Source organism: Pimephales promelas, chromosome 1 (assembly GCF_988280905.1).
Source record: "Pimephales promelas chromosome 1, fPimPro1.hap1.1, whole genome shotgun sequence".
NCBI lineage: Eukaryota > Metazoa > Chordata > Actinopteri > Cypriniformes > Leuciscidae > Pimephales > Pimephales promelas.
In genome coordinates, this window is record NC_142769.1 from 32975493 (window position 1) to 32996045 (window position 20553).

Consider the following 20553-nt stretch of genomic DNA (forward strand, 5'->3'; position numbering starts at 1 on the left):
ATCGCAACATGCAGGATAGCCTGTGGTGCGGAGGCTAGACATTTGAAGTACATATCATTCAGGTCGAGCGCTGCGGACCAAGCTTGGGGGTGGGGCACTCTGATCATGACCCACCACATAATAGGTACAAGAAGAAGGAGTTTATAAAAACTGGAGTCTGAGTGTGCGGTGCAACACTTACCTGTCTCCACGGGGCTACAGGAGTTGCGTCAGAAGGCAGATGATCGGGTCCTGGAACGCACCCTACTGCTGGCTGGTGAACGAGGGGCCTGAGGGGTGCCAGGCTGTCCTACAGGGTCACACAACGCCAGCCTCGCCCTCTTGGGACCCAGGGATGAACGAATTTGCTCTCTTGACAATTTGGAGACTGCTGGACTCCAGGGAGAAAGTGGCGGAACAGTAACCATATGAAGAGCTTGTCCCCCCCATCCTTAGGTGGCCTGTCTCAGGGACACTACATCTGACACTTGCCACCTGGCTTGGCAGTGCTTGAGAAAGACTGGGCGGCCTGCCTGCTGTTGGCTCTACACTGCTGCGGGAGCCCCGTGGAACCGGAGGCAGCGGCAGGGAATGCCCTCGGTGACGAGCAGGCGGAGGAACTGCCAGCGGCGGTGGAGTGGAGGCAACAGCAGGACGCCGGAACAGGAAGTGTTGGTGGCCTCCGTCTGCACCTGCGTGGTGGAAAGCTGTTGGGTGCAGCTCTTCCACTGCATTGCCGAACAACCCAACCTGGAAATTTGGGGAGACCAGGAATCGAACCTCCACCATCTCAACGAGGCTGAGCCAACGATGGGGCTCCTGGACCACTAGGGTGGACAACGCTAGAGTGACCGTGCACGCTATGACACTCATGCCCGTGAGGGTGAGGTCAGCAGCAATGGGAAGCTCACTCATGAGCACTCGGCCTAGACAACCCTCGTGCATACCCATGTCTGAGTGTCTTGGCCTGATAGACCTGCAACAACTCCATGGCATGCAAAGAGGAGGCGGCTTGACCGCAAGCTTTGCCCGCAAGTAGAACAATTACAAAATGTTCAACAACCGTTTGTTATTAACAATGTTTCCTTGAGATTTTTCTAAAAAATGGAGAAAGTATGCAACAATTTAAAATTTTCCTCAAGCTTGTTCAGTGTGTGATGCGAGTCATGCACGCCAATTCCACTGGCTCATTCAATGGTACGCGAAGATGATTGGCTCCCTAGCGTGATCGCCATTCAGTCGACGTCGACTATGACAAGCTGTGTTCCTATGAGGAGTGATTACCTCAACATGTAGATCTGTATTTAAGAACGAGGTACTTTATCTGAATGACATAGTAAATGCACCTCTCTCACTGTATTCTGTTTCAGTGATTCGTCAACACTCATCAATGCTGATGAAAGGATCTATGTGGCATTTATATGTATTATATATTAAAATATGTTGTTTATATTTAAATGTATGAGTTAATATCCCTGTTTATTGTCATATGTATACTAAGGATAAAGATTAAGTATTTTTTGTGTACCGCAGTTGTGCATGTATAATAAATGTACATTTTCACCAAGTAAAGCTGTTTGGTTTCCTCTGGCCACTATGCCACTATCGTTAGGTCACTACCATCACACACAGCCTTCTCAAATTTCCCCTGACGATCCATCTCACGTTACCATGACAGCAGGGCATGTACATGTCATATTACAGGAGAGGGGTGATCAGGAAAGTAAGAGGAGTTGTTAGAGAGCTAGACTAAGATAAAAACTGTGGGGAAAAAAATAGTTGAAAAATTACCTGATTTAGAAAATACATAGTTTCGCATATCGTTAAATATCCCAAAAATAAATAATTCATCAGTCAATCACCTTCATTTTGATCAAACCTATATTACTTTTTTCTTCTGCGGAACATTGCAGAAGATATTTTTAGAAATGTCTTATTTTATGTAAAAACAAAAAAAGTTAATGGTAACTTAAATAATTTGTTTTTTCAAAATATTCTTCTGTGTTTGGAACAACACAAAACATATTACGTTACTGACTGTTAACATTTAACCGGCCCTTACAAAAGGTAATCATGGTCTTTGATCACAAGTCCTATTAATTGAGAACTTTCTAATATTTACTGTATCTCAGAGGACAGACATATGGCGAAATACACACACACACACCACAGCTGTATTATTTTATCTAGGTGCAGAAGCATGTGCAAAGCCAGTTTTTCTGGTCCGGAATCACAGTCTTGCATAGCACTTTTTCATGAGGGGTGAGAACCGCTTCTGGCACCATTCAAGATTTGTTGTATTTCTGTGGCTGCGACAAGCAAAAGAACATAAAATTTATGCATCCTAAAATGTTGCATAGCTGCTCAATGATTAATCATGTTTTGTATGTCTTAATATTACAATATCTATGACCCATCACTATGCATTGTGTAATTGCTCTGTTTATGTTGCTCTTGGTCTGTGTACAGGGTATCATCCCTGCCTCCCCTGGACTGGCCGTTGCCAAATCAGTATGGGCAGTATGAACTAAAGATTGAGGTTCACCCCAAAGCTCATCACAGAGCTCATTATGAGACAGAAGGCAGCCGAGGGGCTGTCAAAGCCGCGTCTGGGGGACACCCTATTGTCAAGGTGAGTCTCCACAACAGGACTTTTACTGATGATGTCATTTTCCCTGGCTATTTCCTGGTTGAATACATTTGTTTGTTGATTACCACCAGTGGTTAAATTTGGTTTTGGATTTTCATACAAAGCCTTGTAGCCTTGATTTTTTTTTTTTTTTTAAACTCATTACGCTGGCCACAAAAGTGGGAACAGCGTGATTCCATCCGTTCCCTCACAGGAAGCAGAACTTGAGAAGCGAGACCACACAGAAAGTGTCTGCTATGTGGCCTAGTAACCTCATTACTGGTCATAAAATTCATTTTACTGGGTAACAGCTAGTGCGGGACTGTGTTGGTTTCAGTTAGATCTAAGGAGGCATTATAGTAGTCTGATTAGAGACTTTATTTTATTTAATACCGACTACATTTTTGCTACTACTAGCTGCTCACCGGTGGGAGCGTACTTCAGTAGAGTTGATGGCATAATTTATGTAAAATTAAGCCAAATTACTAACCTGCTGTGGTACTCTTGAACGGATAAGTAAACTTACCTGGCACTCTCTTGAGATATTGAGACTAACTCTCATAGAGAGAGAGAGAGAGAGAGAGAGAGACAGAGAGCTTGTTGGTAAATATTTTATAGTCTTGGAGGCAGTGGCCTCTTTTGTGGTAGCCTTAATGAAGCACACACAACTCAGGAGCCAAGATCATTGAACGTGTGAGGAAAAAAAGAAGGCCTTTCCCTTGAATCATATCCTCTGGCATCGAATGGTCCATTAAACCATCACAATAACAGACCTGCATTTCTGCCACGTCACACCTCTGTCTTTGGGGTGTAATTGGCCGTTATTCCTTGTTTATGACCTTCGTTATGTTACCTGCATGATCATCTTTCATTGTCAGACATCTTCCATCTTTTATACTACAGGGCTGACTTTACAATGCCCTTTGTTCCAATTCCTCTTGATTAGTTCAGAATCTGGAGTAATCAACATGCATCATGCCTTGTATCAACTGTTCAGGCTGGTGGTGGTGGTAGAGTAATCGTGTGGAGGGTATTGTCTTGGCACACTTTGGGCTCTTTTGTACCAATTCAGGCTAACTTAAACGTTATAACCTACCTGAGTATTGTTGCTGACCATGTCCATCCCTTTATGACCACAGTAGTGTTGTCAAAAAACTCGGTACTTCGGTACCAAGTCGGTAGGCCTACTAAAAAAAAAAAAATGTGACGGTACCAGCTTTTCTAGGTACCGAGTACCAGGTTAATCCAGTTCTGTTCTAGACGCGATGTCTGAAACGTGCACAGTTGCATCCTCTTTATAACGCTGATATGGCTCTCTCTCTCTCTCTGAATCCACTTGTTGAAACGAAAGGAGGAAAGAGCCACATATGGAAATATTTTGGATTAGGCTAATGTCACGTTGCCATAAGAGGCCGATTACATGCAAATTCGCAATTTCAAATATAGGCGCGATTCAAGCGCGCTCATAATAAAAACTCGTTGGCGTTGCATAGCAACGACAGACGCCGCGTGAGAGCAAGCGCTTTGGAAAGAATAAGCACGCGCAAAAATATAATTAAAAAACACGCGCGACATGTGAACGGCCTCTAAAGTGCTTTCGGGGTAGTTTTACGAGTAAATGAGCACAGTAGTATCCACCCGACACCAGAGTAGGCTACTGGTATTAGTATTGTCATTTAATGTCAGTGCCAGTTCTAGGCGTATTCTTGCCTTTATAACTCAGCAGGTTTAAAAAGCCTTTTTAAAATTAAATATGAATGCAGTTTTAGATTAAATAAAAGGACAGTCAAGTCAAATAAAACATGTTTTATGGTAATGCTACAAAGATACCATTCATCAACATTACTTAGTTATCAACACATTGAGTGAACAATATATTTTTACAACATTAATTAATGTTTGAAAATGTTATTTATTACAAACACCTGATTGTTCATGTTTGTTCACTTAATTCATTGTGCATTAAATAAATAATGGATTAAAACTTTACAAACAACTTTAAAAATGTGTTAGTGTATACTATTGTTTATTTTAGGTCATTTTATCTAATCTTTTTCTAAAGTGTTTATAATACAAATGTATAGTTTCCATACTTGTAACCGTGATAAACACTTAAATATATGTACATTTAAACTAAGCTTTGGTACCGAAATTGGTACCGAGAACCGTGAATTTTAACTGGTATTGGTACCGAATACTGAAATTTTGGTACCGTGACAACACTAGACCACAGTGACCTTACCCATTTTCTGATACCTACTTCCAACAGGCGCACCATATCAAAAAAGCTCATATCATCTCAAACTGGCTTAGTTGTCCTATGCAAAACAGATTTTTGTCTTGTTTGTTGAGATTTATTTCCCACTTCCAGCTTAAAGTGGCTTTCCCAGCTTTCATGCTTAAACATCAACCACCTGTATGCACATGAGAATCAGTGTTGTGCGAGCGAGCGTGCCATACTTGCTATTTCAGGGTATTAATGACTAACTTTTTAACATCATAGCCCACACACTATGACTGAGGATGCATAATTACCTCACATTAATGAAGTCTGTTCAGTGGTAGACACACACTGATCCACCCACAGGGAAAAACTGCTTGAAAACATGGCTAAATAATTTTATTTATTTATTTATTTACAAAAGACACATTCAATAAATAGGGAAAATGTGATGCGAGCCTTATTATGTATAAAGCTATTATGGGTAATAATATTCTGAACAGATATACTTGAACAGAAAAAAAAATCAAAGGTTAACATATAAGCAATTGGCATCTATACACATATACAAACGATCTGAATAAGAAGATCAGCTGGTCAGCCTATGCATCTGCAGTTCTTTGATAAAACTTAGCAATCAAGTAATAAAAATGGTGGGATCTAAACAAACTTCAATAATTTAGATTATTTTATCATTTCAGGTGATTAATAGTAGTTAATGCATAAGTATTAATTAGCAATAGTTTTACAGAATTTATTCATCTAAATTAATCTTGTCTTAGGTTTTTGTTTATTTTGACTCTTTTATGCTGTTTGATTGTGGTTTTGAAACCCCCTGGTTCCGTTTGGAAAAATCTGCACATGGAAATTCTCCCATACCTTCAGACCTTTCAGCGAACAGCTGTTTGCGATAATGTTTCCCATGATGCTTTCTGGGGCATGCGCTGCTGGAGTCTTAGGCTGCTACTGTGGAGTATCTGTTGTTGTGACGTCAGCAGGTGACACCGCAGACTCCATCTGTCCCGGGAGTGAGCTGCTCTGTGGTGACTGGACCTTAGAGACGGCGAACAGACTCCCTGAGCCATATTGCCGTCAGCAGCACTTGCACTGCCAATTAGTCAGGACAGTTAGGACAGACCTATACACATGTATGCCAGGTGTAAGCTACAGACACTGTTTGTGTGTTTTTATGTGTGCATCTGGGTGTTTGACAGAGGAGGCAAAGAAGGTAGTACCTCAAACAATGTTTAATTAGAAAATAGTTATTACAGAAATAAATCAAAACATTAATAAAAAATCTGAGATGAAATAGTATGTGAATGGAACGATATTGAAATTAACTTGAAATGTGATCTATTACTACTTGCTGTGCACTTGCTGTGTTTACCAAGCATTTGTTGACTAATGAACCAAAAAGAAGGTGGCTATTAATAGGTGAACAAACAGCCACTAGTATAGCCACTAATGAGAGCTACACAAAATATACTTGTTCTTCTAATGTTGTATTTATTAATGATGTTCCTTATGCCTTTAACTCAGAAACCATGTAAACGTAAAATGGAACTGAAAAAAACAAGCTGTTGTAAGTAACCTGAAAAGAACATTTGAGTCAGTGTAACTGTTCGCAAAATTGTTTTGTTAATAAAAGCTGAAATAAAATATAAATGTTAGATGAAGAACTTAGAATTTAGAAATGTTGCCTTTGCAAATAAAATAAATTAAACCTAAATAGAAAAAAAACAAAAACGGATAAAATGAGACAAGCACAACAAAATTACACAAAAAAACATGAAAAAGAAAGCTAAATATATATTAAAATAAAAGCTATATAAATACTATAATAGTATATAAATAAAACTAAAATGTGTAAGTGAATGTAAATCAGTGTTTGTGTGTGGATGATCTGACTGGATACTTCACCTTCAGTTAGGACTGCAGCTAACGAACAGAAAATTGATGCTTGGTTATTGAATTCTGTTCAGGTTAACGGAGACTCGCTTATTGTCGGAAAATGCAACATGGAAATACTCGTGGGATTTAAAGACCTAATTTACAGATAAGCATATAACAGTAAAATGTTAGTTATGTACTGAGGAAAACTTGTCTCAAAAGCATTCAACACATGCATTTCTCAAAGTATGGCAGGGCAAGATGTGGCAAAAAACGCTTACGCTTTTGTTTGAACTGCATCAAATGTAACTGACGATTTTCAACCCCCTTTACAGTATTGTTACAGTGTTGGTAGAATATGAAGTGAACCATGTTTACTCATTCTCTGAGTTCCCTGGACTGAGAAATTCATGTTTATTTGTCAGCAAATGTCCTGCATCCTAGTCCTACTGTATAGACTGAAAGCCTGTTTTGCCATCGGTAAGGTACCCCTTTAATATAAAGCATTCTCTTGTTTCAGATAAATTGGGTCAGACACCTTTCCCCGCAGTAGCTCGCTCTGTGTCCGACTCCTCCGTTATTTTACATATGCGTTTTGTCCAAAGAAATGTGTTATTTACTACTGTAAAGTGACTGCGTGCAGACATGACTAATCGATAATTGGATTCGTTGTCGATTATTTTTATTATCGATTGTAATTAATTTTATCGATTAGTTGTTGCAGCCCCACCTACAGTCCATCTGTAGCTGCTCTCGGTCCCGAACGTACTATGACCTTATGTGGATAGTAGACTTAACACAGGTCACAAGGTTAAGAGATGGTCGTAAAATTAGCTTTACTGGGGAAAGAGCAGTGTTTTAACCAATGTTTTAACCAGAAACACATACTTTACCACTCCAATTATTGTGTGAGAAACAGAGACGTGATTTCTGGTGAAATCGAAAGAAACGTGTGTGAGTGTTTTTATCAGTTGTGTGTAAGTCAAGCTGCCATAACAGAAGGCCGCATGCGGATTGCAGTGTACAGTAGCCAGACAAACACCAGCAAAACAAAGTGACAGTGTTTACTGCTAGTGTTTGGACTGGGCTAATTCACAGTTCAGAGATCTATGAGGAATGCTGTGTAATGCCCTACAAACCTTGCTCGTGTCTCGCTGGGTTTGCTGTTAACCAAAAGTCAGCACACATGTTGGTGGAGACAGAGAAGTTTTGAGCCCATCTGGCTTAGACTTTCCTAAATGTAAGTATGTGTGAGTGAAAGATTACAATTGAACTGGTTAAACAAACAGACGCTCACAAAGGGCAGCAGAGTTTACATATGCCATAGGATCTGTTCATGTGTTTTATTCTCAGAGAAAGTCACTTGCACCTTTCATCCAGAGCTTTTATGTGGCTAAAAAAGGCTAAGTGGAATCAACACAGATGGTGGAAATCAGCTTTATGAAAAATAAATTACCCTGTGTTTTTAAAAGGATGATGGTAAGGGAATATTCTAGGTTAACTCTACTGAGAGCATCTGTTGCAGGCTGTCAATTACCACAGAGAAGATGTATAATGGCCATTGTGCTGGAGAGGTTAAAAGCAGAAATGCAAAGCCAATGTTTTTGTTGAGCACTTGTTTAAATGTTGCTTTTGAGTTGGGAGTACCATTTTGAACATGCCCATTGTATAAAATTACCGACTCTAACTTTGCCCTTACAAGCCTGAAGGGATGATCAGCCTGTCAGGCACTAAGCAGGGAACTTTTCACCAATGTAATTCCTGTGGGTGAAATTTTGCGCCATAAAATTTTTTGTTCTTGGTTTTCTTGTGTGAAAATCATGGAAACTGGGTTTATCAGGGCCCTAAATTGTTTATAAATTTAATTTACCATGTTTTTTTAAAGAACTTATTTGTGAAGAATTTTTTTTTAATTGTTATTATTTATTTATTTGGATAGAGAGTAAAAAGAAAATCAAACAACATTTAAAGGGATACTCCACTTTTTTTGGAAATAGGCTCATTTTACAACTCCCCCAGAGTTAAACAGTTGTGTTTTACCGTTTTAGAATGTATTCAGCCGATTTTCTGATATTTAGAAGAATATCAGTAACCAGACAGTTTCTGGTCTCATTGACATCCATAGTAGGAAAAAAATATACTATGGAAGTCAATGAGACCAGAAACTGTCTGGTTACTGATATTCTTCTAAATATCAGAAAATCGGCTGAATACATTCTAAAACGGTAAAACACAACTGTTTAACTCTGGTGGAGTTGTAAAATGAGCCTATTTCCTTTTTTCCAAAGTGACTTTTAGTGACTATATTGCATTCAGGGTATACATTTATCATTTGTTCATGCATTCTCTGAGCATCAAACCCATGCAAGCACCATACTCTACAGGAACACTTTTTAGCTAATGAAAAAATAAATATTTCAAGTATTTTCGTCAGGGCAAGTAAAACTCAGTAATTCCTTTGTGAAAAAAATGTATTTGTTTTTACAAACTCAAAATCATATATTTGTTAAAACAATTAAATTCTTAATAGTCTGTCAATTCAGTTTACAGAAAAACAAAATGGCTGACCTTGGTGACCCTCAGATCTCAAGGTGGGTGATTTTCTGTGCTGACCAGAGACATTTGTGTTGTTGTTTTTCCTGGGGAGCAACCCTGTTGTCTGCACACCCTCATGAGTGCAGTTCTTTGTTGTACAGTAGCCTGAGGCTATATCTGATGTGGATTGAAGAGTGAAGGGTAGGACACAGCACAGTGCGTACGGAGGGGGTGAGAGAGATACACACCATGGTAAATGCTGTACTCACTCTAAACAAATGTTTATCTTGATGTGTTTGTGTGGGAGTCCTAGTGTAGCCTTTTAAACAGTGTGTGTGTGTGTGTGTGTGTGTGTGAGGGGGAGAGAGCGAGAGAGAGAGAGAGAGAGAGAGAGAGAGAGAGAGAGAGAGAGAGAGAGTATGTGTATTGACCTTATTTAAACAACAGGTTACCCAGCCTCCTGGGTCTGAGTGCTCTCTGTGTGTATACCTCTATTTATCCCTCTCTCTCTCTCTCTCTCTCTCTCTCTCTCTCTCTCTCTCTCTCTCTCTCTCTCTCACTCACACTCTCTCACACACACACACACACACACACATACGCACACACACACACAGGCATATGTTGTGTAAACACTGCATCGGTGAACAGACTCTTACTTTGTCCAGTAAGCACAGAGAGTATGTCAGCGCTAATCCACGTTTTGGGGCAAGAGGTCACAGTGTGTGTGTTTATTAGTGCGAGTGTTTTTGTGTGACCTTGAGTCTCCTCCCCACCCCCTTAGGCTCGGGTTTACCCACACAGACACACACTCAATCATACTCGTGCATGCACACACACGCACCGGCTGGCCTTCGCCATAGCAACCACAGAGCAACACAGGGAAACAACTTGCCAGCAGCGGGTAGGAAGGAGAAAGATGGATAGAGAGATGGAGAAAGAGGGAGGAGTGGAAACAGGGGAACGAGACATGAAGCTTAAGGGAAGTTCAGAGTGTAAAGGGTGTATAAAGGGAGTTAAGGCACGATGAAACATACAGCCAAAAGTACAACAGCGCAAAACGTGCTACACCAAAACATGCGCTGCACATGCTTTTGTTGAATGCTACACTGTGTCTTCCTGCTGTTTTTAAGACCACCTGATTCTGTGTTTCAACCTGGGAATGCAACGAGAAACAGACAGAATGAGACATCTTTATTTAGTCCTCAATATGGAAGGCAACCCAGGGGGGCTATTTTTGCTCCTGCTAGCTTTATTTCAGCAATGGAGCATGTGACTTTAATGTCAGCAGTTTAATATAACCAGTGTCAGAGAAGGGACACTGCAGTGCAATAGCAGTGCAGGGACACTTGTGAAATATCACACAAACACACACTGTGGATTTCTCAGGCTTGCCGATGATGAGAGAATGGTTTCTGTAGCTGCTGAGAGATGGCACAAACTCATTCAAGACTTTTTTTCTGTTGTCCCTTCGTGTTTTTTTTTTCCTCTCAGCACGCGGCCACCTCTCTAAGCTTTTCTTCAGCATTAAAAGAAGAAAAAAAGTCGCAATAGAGCATGAATGTAGACACTTCACAAAGTGGTGTCGTACAAAATGCAAATGACTTTCTGTTCCTTGTAGAGTGAATCACAGTTGATCCACAAAATGCTTAACACGTACACTACCTTTAGAAAGTAGAAAACAATAGGATTTCCACAAAGACATAAAGCAGCACAACTGTTTTCAACATGGATAATAAGAAATGTTTCTTGAGCAGCAAATCAGCATATTAGAATAATTTTTGAAGGATCATGTGACTGAAGATTGGAGTAATGATGCTGAAAATACAGCTTTGGCAGGATTACAGGAATAAATTACATAAAAATTATTAAATATAAATGATTTCAAAATATATTCAAACAGAAAACAGTTAAATTGTAATCATAACTTCCAATTATAAAACATAATACTGTTTTAACTGTATTTTTTATTGATTAAATGTACCCTGGACAGCATAAGAGACTTATTTCGCAAACATTTAAAAAATGCTATCAACCTCAAGTCAAGTCAATTTATTTATAGAGCACAACATAAAGACAATATTTGTTGATCCAAAGTGCTTTACAGACAGTCAAAAAAAAAAAAAAAAACCCACAAACTTTTAAACAATAGTGTATAAACACTATTAAACACTGCAGGCAAATACAAGAGGAGATCAGCTGTAATTATTTTAACTTAATGGAGGGACTGAGGGTGGTTGGTAATATCTTCTGAATGGAAATTACAGGTCAAGAGAGAGAAAGAGTGCAGGGGTCATGCTGAAGTCAGCAACAGAGGCTGAGCCGCAGGCCTTTAGAAACTCCTTGTGGATGTGGCGCCTTGTAGCTGCTCTAAATGTCTTGAAACTGAAGCAGCGCTCTGAAACTCTGCTGAGGCTGCAACTTGTTCATGGAATTTCCAAAAGTCATAAATGTTCATGGACTGATATATCATCCTGTAAAGTGATTTTACATTATAATGCATCATAATGACCATTAGGGATTTGGGATACTTACTTTTATAACGTTCCAGAATCTAAATGAATGAATTTGGTAAACTTACAATAAACATGAAATCAAAATTGACACCGTTTACTTTAATATAATACATGTTCTTAGTCCTATTGTGCATGATTCATCAGTGCACTTTATTTCAAACAGAAATGTTTGTCTTCACAATTTTGAATCAAAATGTAATTACTGGCTCCATTATGCTATTGAACTCTGGGTCCACTCTTCCTATTTGAGTATTGAATATAGAATATTAGTTTTACTCAGTCAGAAATGAATTATAATTTGGAAGTAAAATAAGTTGTGAATGTGGTTTCATGTTGATTTAATTCATATCATATACCATCATTAAATTGAAAATTTGATGTTGCCCAGAGTTTGCAAAAGGTTTGGTTGAGATGATGCACTATTTAGATCCATCTTGCACACTGTGCAAGACTAGAGAGAGGGTACAGTATATTTAAATATATTCAAATAGAAAACTGTTATTTTAAATTGTATATTGTTAGTGGCGCACGATATATCGCCCACCAATATAATATCGACCAATATGGTCAATTTTTTATACAGTGGTATCGTTCCGATGTCAAAATAGGGCCGATGTGTGAGTGTGGGGGCGGGGATGTTGTTTTTGCACGAGCGCATACATTACAAGCGCAAGTCTGGTCAGTTTAAACATCAAATGCAAGAAGACAGTCTACTAATCTACTGAAGACAGTCTATTAGCCTTAGCAGACAGTCTGCTAATACTCTAATAAAAGTTAGTTGACATGTAGTTGCAATACTTATAGTCAACAGAATGTTCAAAGGGGTCCATCAAAATAAAGTGTTACCAAAAAAAAGTATCTAGTGATGAAATGTTTTTTTTTTTTTTTGTGTTGAGACAAATCCTGTGCGATGTCCTAAACTGCCTGGATAATCACACAACGTGTGCAGTGGTCTGTTAATGACACGTCCAATTCGCAAACTAATGACTCCTTTGAACCGATTCACTTTAATGAATGGTTAAAACAACTGATCTGTCCAACACTGAACTCAAGAGACTTAAATCGGAAGCACTTTACAATAAGGTTCCATTTATTAAAGTCTAGTTAACTACATCAGTTAACATTCTATTAATAATAGTTTCTATGCGGATTTACTCCATGGCAAAATCAGTCATTCTAGAATGATTCATTCTTTGCAAATAGAGATATTCAAGTCATCTGGTGAAATTATTTTTATATCACAATATATGTATTGATATCGACATCGGCCATAACAGCAATAATATCGGTTAATGGTATCGGCCTCAATTTTCACATCAGTGCATCACTATATATTGCTTCACAATATTACTTTTGGACAAATAAATGCAGCCTTTGTGAGCATGAGATGCTTCTTTCATAACATTAAACATTTTTTACCGACCATACATTTTTGATTGGAGTGTTAGTTAATTAAACCTTAAAGCCAGTTTCATGTACATTCACACAAACAACACAGGCTTGTTTTGTTTTTCTTTGCGTACACACAATGAAAATTAATTGGCCAGTTGGGTTTGGAGCTGGTACCTGGGGTGGTTCACTCTCACCACTGAAATAAATCCTACAAGCATTTAGTGTTGGCAGGGTCATGGTTCTTTTCAGTTGAGCTCTTCACCTTTTTCAGGTCTTAGAGCATAAACATGGCCTCTGCTCCTGAATCTCCCATTGCTTGTAGGTCTCTCTCTGTCGGGGATTGTTCACCTCACAGAGTTCACTGCACTCACAAAAACAACATTGCTTGATGGAAAAGTATTTAAGAGAAGGATGAGGCAAAAATTTCATGAAAAAAAGTGATAATTTTTTTAAGAAGTTTTCTACTTTTACAACCATTTTTTTCTATATGTGTGCTTGGAGGACACAGACAGTCACGCTTCTTTCGACATTTTGAACTCCCGTGGAAATGTCAGAGCACGTCACGTGATGCATTCTGAACGAATCACGTTGTCATAAATTGACAACAGCCAATGAGATTTCACTTTGATTTTTGCAATTGGTTGCAAATGACCATATTTGGATCTGAAAACATTGTATGAGAGAGAGCTTTCCAACGATAAATGTGATGACATGGTGCAGACAACGATCACGGAGCAGCATGTTGGTTTAGAACGCCAACTTTTGTTGAATTTAGGAGAAATCTACAGACACAAATTTATTTATTAGTTTATTTGATAGGGACCATGCATATTCTTGAACATTGTTGTATGATACACCATGTAAATATGCCAGAATTAGTAAAAAGATACTACTTTTCATCTGCAGTCCCTAGGCCGGTGACAAAAACAACTAACAAAAAGATAACCAGCAGTCATTCACTGTAACATGGATTAGAATATACATTGATATTACAAACAATGCATAAATACAAACAAAAAACATGATAACAAAGACATACATTCACCACTATACTACGTTTAATTTAACGATGAAAGTGAATGGCTAATAAAAAAAAGAGCCACTTTTTTAATTGAGTTTTGAAAGTGTCGAATGTTGGACACTCTCGTATTGAAGGGGGAAAGTTATTCCAAAGTTAACCACCTATTATTGATAATATATTTTGGCCAAAGGTGGTACATCTAAATGGTATCAAACAGTCCCCTTATACAGAGGCACTATATATAACTCCTAAATACTTGAATTCATTAACTCCTGCTCCTGTCCTCTAAAGAATACATCAGAATGTGACGCCTTCATACTTTGTTTGGTGAATGTCATACAGACTTTTTTTTTTTTTGGTGTTTAGATGGAGACATGACTTAGTGAGCCGGTCATCAATGTGAGCCTTTGCCGATGTGAGTGTGGATGCTATCTCCAGATAGTTCTTACCATGTGTAAATATTACGCCATCATCTGCATCTGGACATCAACATTTTTATATGCCTCTGGCAGGTCATTTATATTAAGTGTAAATAAAATCGGACCAAGTATGGAGACTTGAGGGACCCCTACAGGACATTCGCAAAATGTACGACCACATTGCTTAATTGCTTAATACGAACACATTGCTTTCTACAGGACAATGCTCTATGATTTATCCAGTTGATAGCTTACTCTGAGAAATTAAAATATGTTAATTTAGAAGAACTTTGTGATTAACAGTATCATAAGATCGCTTTAGGTCTAGGAAAAGAACACCAACACAAGAACTCAAGCCTTTATCCTTTTCCAAAAACAAACAATAGAAACTGTTTCTGTTGAGTGATGGGCCCTAAAACCAAATGAAGTGGTGAAGTGAATCATCGCTTTTTTGAGATGTTAAATCAGTAGTTCGGCCACCTATTTTTCAATTATTTTAGGAACAACAGGTAAAATACTGATTTGCCGATAATTATCCATATCTAATCTTTCCCCTGATTTAAAAACGGGTGTGACTAGGAACAACCTCCATGATGATGGTGTGGTGGATTGACTTAAGGACTGATCAATCAGATGTGTGGGCATAGATATCCATGGCCTTCGAGATTTTTAAACTATTCATAATTTGTAATACTTCTAATTCAGTTATTTGTTGTAGATGAGAATCGGCTGTGCATAATTAATGGAGCAAAAAGAGTAGCTATGTGAATTAAAAAGTGGAGTTATTTCATAGACAAAATCTAAAAAGAAAGTGTTTAGTTCAGTAGCTACTGTATTATGGTTGGGTCTGTAACTAGTTCAGTGTTAATTTTCAACTCTATATCTCTATTATTATAATTGTTTTCTGCCAATCAGCTTGTTGATGGTTTGCCATATCTTCTTCCCATTTCCTCCAGCATTTTTAAAAGTATCAATGAAAAATTTGGCTTTAGCTTGTCTCAGTGTTTTTATTACTTTATTTTTTAATTGGGTAATTTTTGATTTTAAGGATTGTTTCAATTCATCATTTAGCCAGGGCAATGTGTCACTGTTTTTCTTATGACTCCGCTTTTCTCCGTTCCATTCAATCTCTCCTAATGCTACCCAAAGGTTTTCCTGTTGATCAGTTGGAACTGATTCATATTTACATAATGTTTTGACAGGAAAAAAGAACAATATTTTTTTTTAGTTTCCAGGCAAAAAGAATAATATTTTGATCTGACATACTTGTCATTAGATTAAGGGTCTCATTAATGCGTTCTGTTCAATTGGTGAACAATAAATCTATTTTGGTTTCAGACGGAAATAGTTATTCTTGTTGGTCCGTTCAATTAACTGTGTAAGATTAAAATAGACTAATGGTTTTTTTTTCCACCCTTATCATTTCAATTGACATTAAAATCCCCCATCAATATAACCTCTTTGTTAAAATCCAAACTATGGAGATTTTTTAACTGATCATAGGACTCAAGCTTTGCTGATGGTTTTCGATATAGACAGATTAAACTAAATGTAATTTCAACTGAAAGAGAGTTGTTTAACATCAACACATTCATTATCAGTTTTCTTAAGCCATTCAATTTGTTTAAATTTTATAGTACTTTTCACATATAATGAAACTCCCCCAATCTTCCCATGATCTCTATCTTTCCTAAAAACATCATATCCTGGCATGACAATAAGTGCCTCCGGAGATAAACAAGTTAACCAAGTCTCTGACAGTCCAAGAAAATCAATACTAGAAGTTTTCCAGTTGTTCGTCTTTAGTTGCCACACTCCTAATATTTAAATGTCTGCCAAACAGCCCTTTAACTTTACATTGAGGATCCCACAGAGTTTGAGCCTGATAAAGCGTTTGGAAAAACTTTGCGGTGCAATGTTTTTTCATCAAGGGATTCCTAGATCTAGATTGTTTCCTTTTTTTTTTCTTCATCATGCGGTTCAGGACTTCCATTGAATACAGCCTGAATATAATTGCTTCCAGAAATTATTTTTGGGGGCGCTAACGGGGAGCTTTGTTTTTTCTTTGGGGCTTTCATTCTAGCCCCTCCCTAGCGCCGCCCATGCATATGCATATCCATTAACGAGCATTTCTTCATAAATATTTAACATTTTGATAAATGCATGATGCATTTATGGCATTATATATGGCATTATGCATAGTAGAACTTTATGTAGACCTAATCATTTAGGAACAGATATTGGGTTCTACCAAAAGTCAAGCAACATAAATGTAATGTAAAAGTAACAAGTAAAGTAAAAAGTTACTTTCCATATGGGGTAATGAAGTAAATTAATGAATTACTTTTTTTTAAGAAATAATGAGTAACGAGATACACTACTTTTTAAAAGTAACTTCCACATCACTGTCAGTAGGCGTACATTAGGTAGGTGTACCCAAATGTCACATTATCACGTAGTGTAACAGAATGTAAGCTAACTATTGGTCAATGCTGGTCATGTGTGTGATGCTGGCCAATAGTGTGCCTACGTTCTGATGTACAACCCAGAAGCACTGCGCTTTTACGTGAACTCACTGTTTGTCTTTTGCACTCAAAAAGTATTCCTGTCACTTGATAAACTGAATGGTTGAGCCACTTTAGTCACTTAACGATGTCTTTACTAACTTTCTGGGCCCGCAATTTTCAATTACTTAGAAGCATATGGGAGAGTGAAACAGCTCTCAGATTTAATCAAAAATATCTTAATTTGTGTTCTAAAGATCAACGAAAGATTTTGTGAGTCAATAAAATACTTCCAACAAAAATCAATATTTTGTGTCCAACTATTTACTAAAGCAGGAAGTAGAGTGCAATACGTGAGAAAATGCACATCAGAAGGGAGATTCTTCTGTTGCATAACAAAAAATTGTTATCGCAAAAGTTGTCAAGTTGTTATCGCAAAATAAACCAACTTGGGTGATCCAAGTCCTAATCACGCTGTGTGGGTTTATTCTGCAATAACAACCAGCTGAATGTACTTTATACCTTACAATAAATGCTAAAGGGTAATTTTTTATTGTTATTTCATGTTAACTATTAATCTTAATATATAGAAACTTATTGTAAAAAGTTACCATACATTTTTTTAAACAAAGCATAGCCTTTTGGTTTAATAATTTCCTAGTTACACATGTGCGATAAAACCAAGCTGTCCTGGGAACTACATAACCAAATCCCACTACAATCCAAGTCTTTCGTTGTTGCCTGATTCTCTTTTCCCAACGTGTATTTCTTTTTCCTCAATCCACAAATGTCTGGCTCTGTTCTCAAGACCTGTCAGTTTAAATGTGAAGCATGTTTTTCTCATTATTGTGTTGCTGTGGTTGGCTTGGTCCTTCTGTTACCTGTAATGGGTCATCTCTCTCTCTCTCTCTCTCTCTCTCTCCCTTTTTCTTCCTTCCTTTTTTGTCTCTTTCCCATTTTCTCTCTCTCTTTCACTACATTGGATCAGTATTTACCAAGCATAACATTTCAACAGTAGAGAGATTGTTAGGAGACTGTGTGCTCAACCTAAATAACACCCACCCACACATGCATGTCAGTGGAAAAGCTCCCTTCTGTTAGTGAACTCCTCACCTGTCTGGGAAGCTTATTGGCAGGTCATATGTTTGTACAAATGTATGCAGCACCAGGAAGAAAAATGCTTCTGTAAAAGCTTTTTGTTCTGTAACTTCAACAACCTCAGAATGATGTGTTACTTCTAATTAATCACATTTTAATGGGGTTTTCACTTCCCTATTTCCATAAGTCCTGTTTATACTATTTTAGCAGCAAAAGTAGAATGTCTTTCATGGTTTTGTTTGTCTTTTCTCACCTTTTCTTCCCACTCATTTATTTAATTTTTGTGGCTTGTGGCTCAAAAACATATTTTTATGTTCATGTCTGGATTTTAATTAGTAGTTACAGTGTGTTTTAGATTCGTCTTGGAAAAAGTGGGCTAACGTCTGATGTTAGTGTGCATGGATGAGGATTTGAGAAGCAATTGCACATACACAGTGTCCTTCAGATTGCTTTGGGGGGAAATGATTGTGATACAAATGGAGAATATTTGCCAGTTTGACCTGGTTGAATGTCCAGTGCCTTTAGATGAATACAGCCTGTCAAAAATATAAGAGTTGGGCTATAAAGGGCTACAGGGATGATGCAATTTTGTTACCATCGCCCTGATTCCATCGTCAAAAAGCCCATAGAATTTCTCCATTGACTTTTTGTATTAGTACAGAAAAATATACTGATCAAAAAAAGGTGTTGAGTGGGGTCATTTAATAATTTCTTCACTTTTTTAACAGCTCGTTGGCTTCAGTGAGAAGCCAGTAAACCTGCAAATGTTCATCGGGACAGCGGATGACCGTTATTTGAGGCCGCACGCATTCTACCAGGTTCACCGCATCACAGGAAAAACTGTTGCCACGGCAAGCCAGGAAATTGTCATCACCAGCACAAAAGTTCTCGAGATTCCTCTCCTTCCTGAAAACAATATGTCTGCCAGGTACCTGCCAGCAGTTCTTTACTTCAACCTTGATTCTCTCTTAATTTCTCTCACACATACACATGCACATTTGTTTTTCTATTGTGTTGGGGACTTTCCATTTGACTTCTTTTGCTTTTATTTTGGCCTAATAATATTGTTTATCCCCTAACCTACCTATCATTAAAGATAGCCCTCACAAAAAAAATGTATTTACAAAAAAATTGTAAAGTTGACATGTTGAATGATAAAGTCAGTCAGTCATATTTATTTATAGAGCATATTTAAAAACAACAGTCAAAGTGCTGTACAAATTGTAAACAAGTATCCATAAAACAATAAACCAAAAATAAACAATGCACAAAACAATGCAATACCACTAGAGCTGCATATGACCATAAGTAGCAGTAAATAAGTGGGTTTTAAGCAACAATTTAAAATCAATGTATGTTGGTGCAGTCTTTATATAAGATGGCAGATGTTCCAAAGCTGTGGAGCAGCCACTGAAAAGGCACAGTCTCCTTTTAATTGTAGACGTGTCCTCGGAACAGTCAGCTGTAGACTACTGCTTGACCTGAGATTTCTAAAAACATTATGGTGGGCTGAAAGGAGATCAGAGATGTATGGAGGACCCAGTCTTAACTGGAAGTCAATGGAGAGAGAACAATATTGGCGAAATGTTCGTATCGTATATCAACCGTCATGGTGGTCTGCACTCCGCCGTATGTCGCAACTCGCCACCTCCTCATATGGAGTCAGAAGCATCTGAGGTCCCTTCATGCCATTTATATCCACGAAGCCCTGAACCATGCAGCCGTCGAGCTCTCACCCCGAGCTCTCACCACCAAGCTCTCACCCTCTCACTCCTTTAGCCCCTCCCTGGAGAATGGCGTCTCCATCCCCAGTCCTGTCAATGAAACAGCGCTTCTGGTTGCTTTGGCCTCCATCAAGAGGGTAGGGGACCTGCACGCATTCTCCGTTGACAAAGCGTGCCTGCAATTCTGGCTGGGCTACTCTTAGTAGCCCGGGATCCTGAGACCCCGGCCTGGATATGTGCCCAAGGTTCCTACCACTCCTTTCCGGGACCAGGTGGTGAACCTGCAAGCGCTGCCCTTGGAGGAGGCAGACCCAGCCTTAGCACTGCTCTGTCCAGTACGTGCTCTATGTGCCTATGTAGACAGAACGCAGTGTTTCAGGACCTCAGACCAGCTCTTTGTTTGTTATGGTGGGAAGCTGAAGGGAAAGGTTCTCTCCAAGCAAAGGCTGTCCCAGTGGATAGTGGATGCCATTATTTTGGCACACCAGCAGCAAGGTCAACCGTGCCCCCCTGGTGTGACTGTCCACTCCACCCGGAGTGTGTTGTCCCCTTGGGCTCTAGCGCATGGCGCCTCGCTGGCAGACATCTGCAGAGCTGCAGGCTGGGCGACACCTAACACATTCGCCAG

General features: G+C 38.6%; 1 protein-coding gene across 1 annotated transcript in view; it reads left to right on the top strand.

Annotated features, from left to right (window-relative positions):
• The window catches only part of nfatc3a (nuclear factor of activated T cells 3a), a 99731-nt gene that overhangs the window by 46053 nt on the left and 33125 nt on the right, over nucleotides 1-20553 (top strand). Inside the window, exons 3-4 of the mRNA XM_039688554.2 lie at nucleotides 2449-2611; nucleotides 18930-19129. Of these exons, the coding sequence (XP_039544488.2) occupies nucleotides 2449-2611; nucleotides 18930-19129 (363 nt within the window). The remainder of the gene's footprint in view (nucleotides 1-2448; nucleotides 2612-18929; nucleotides 19130-20553) is intronic.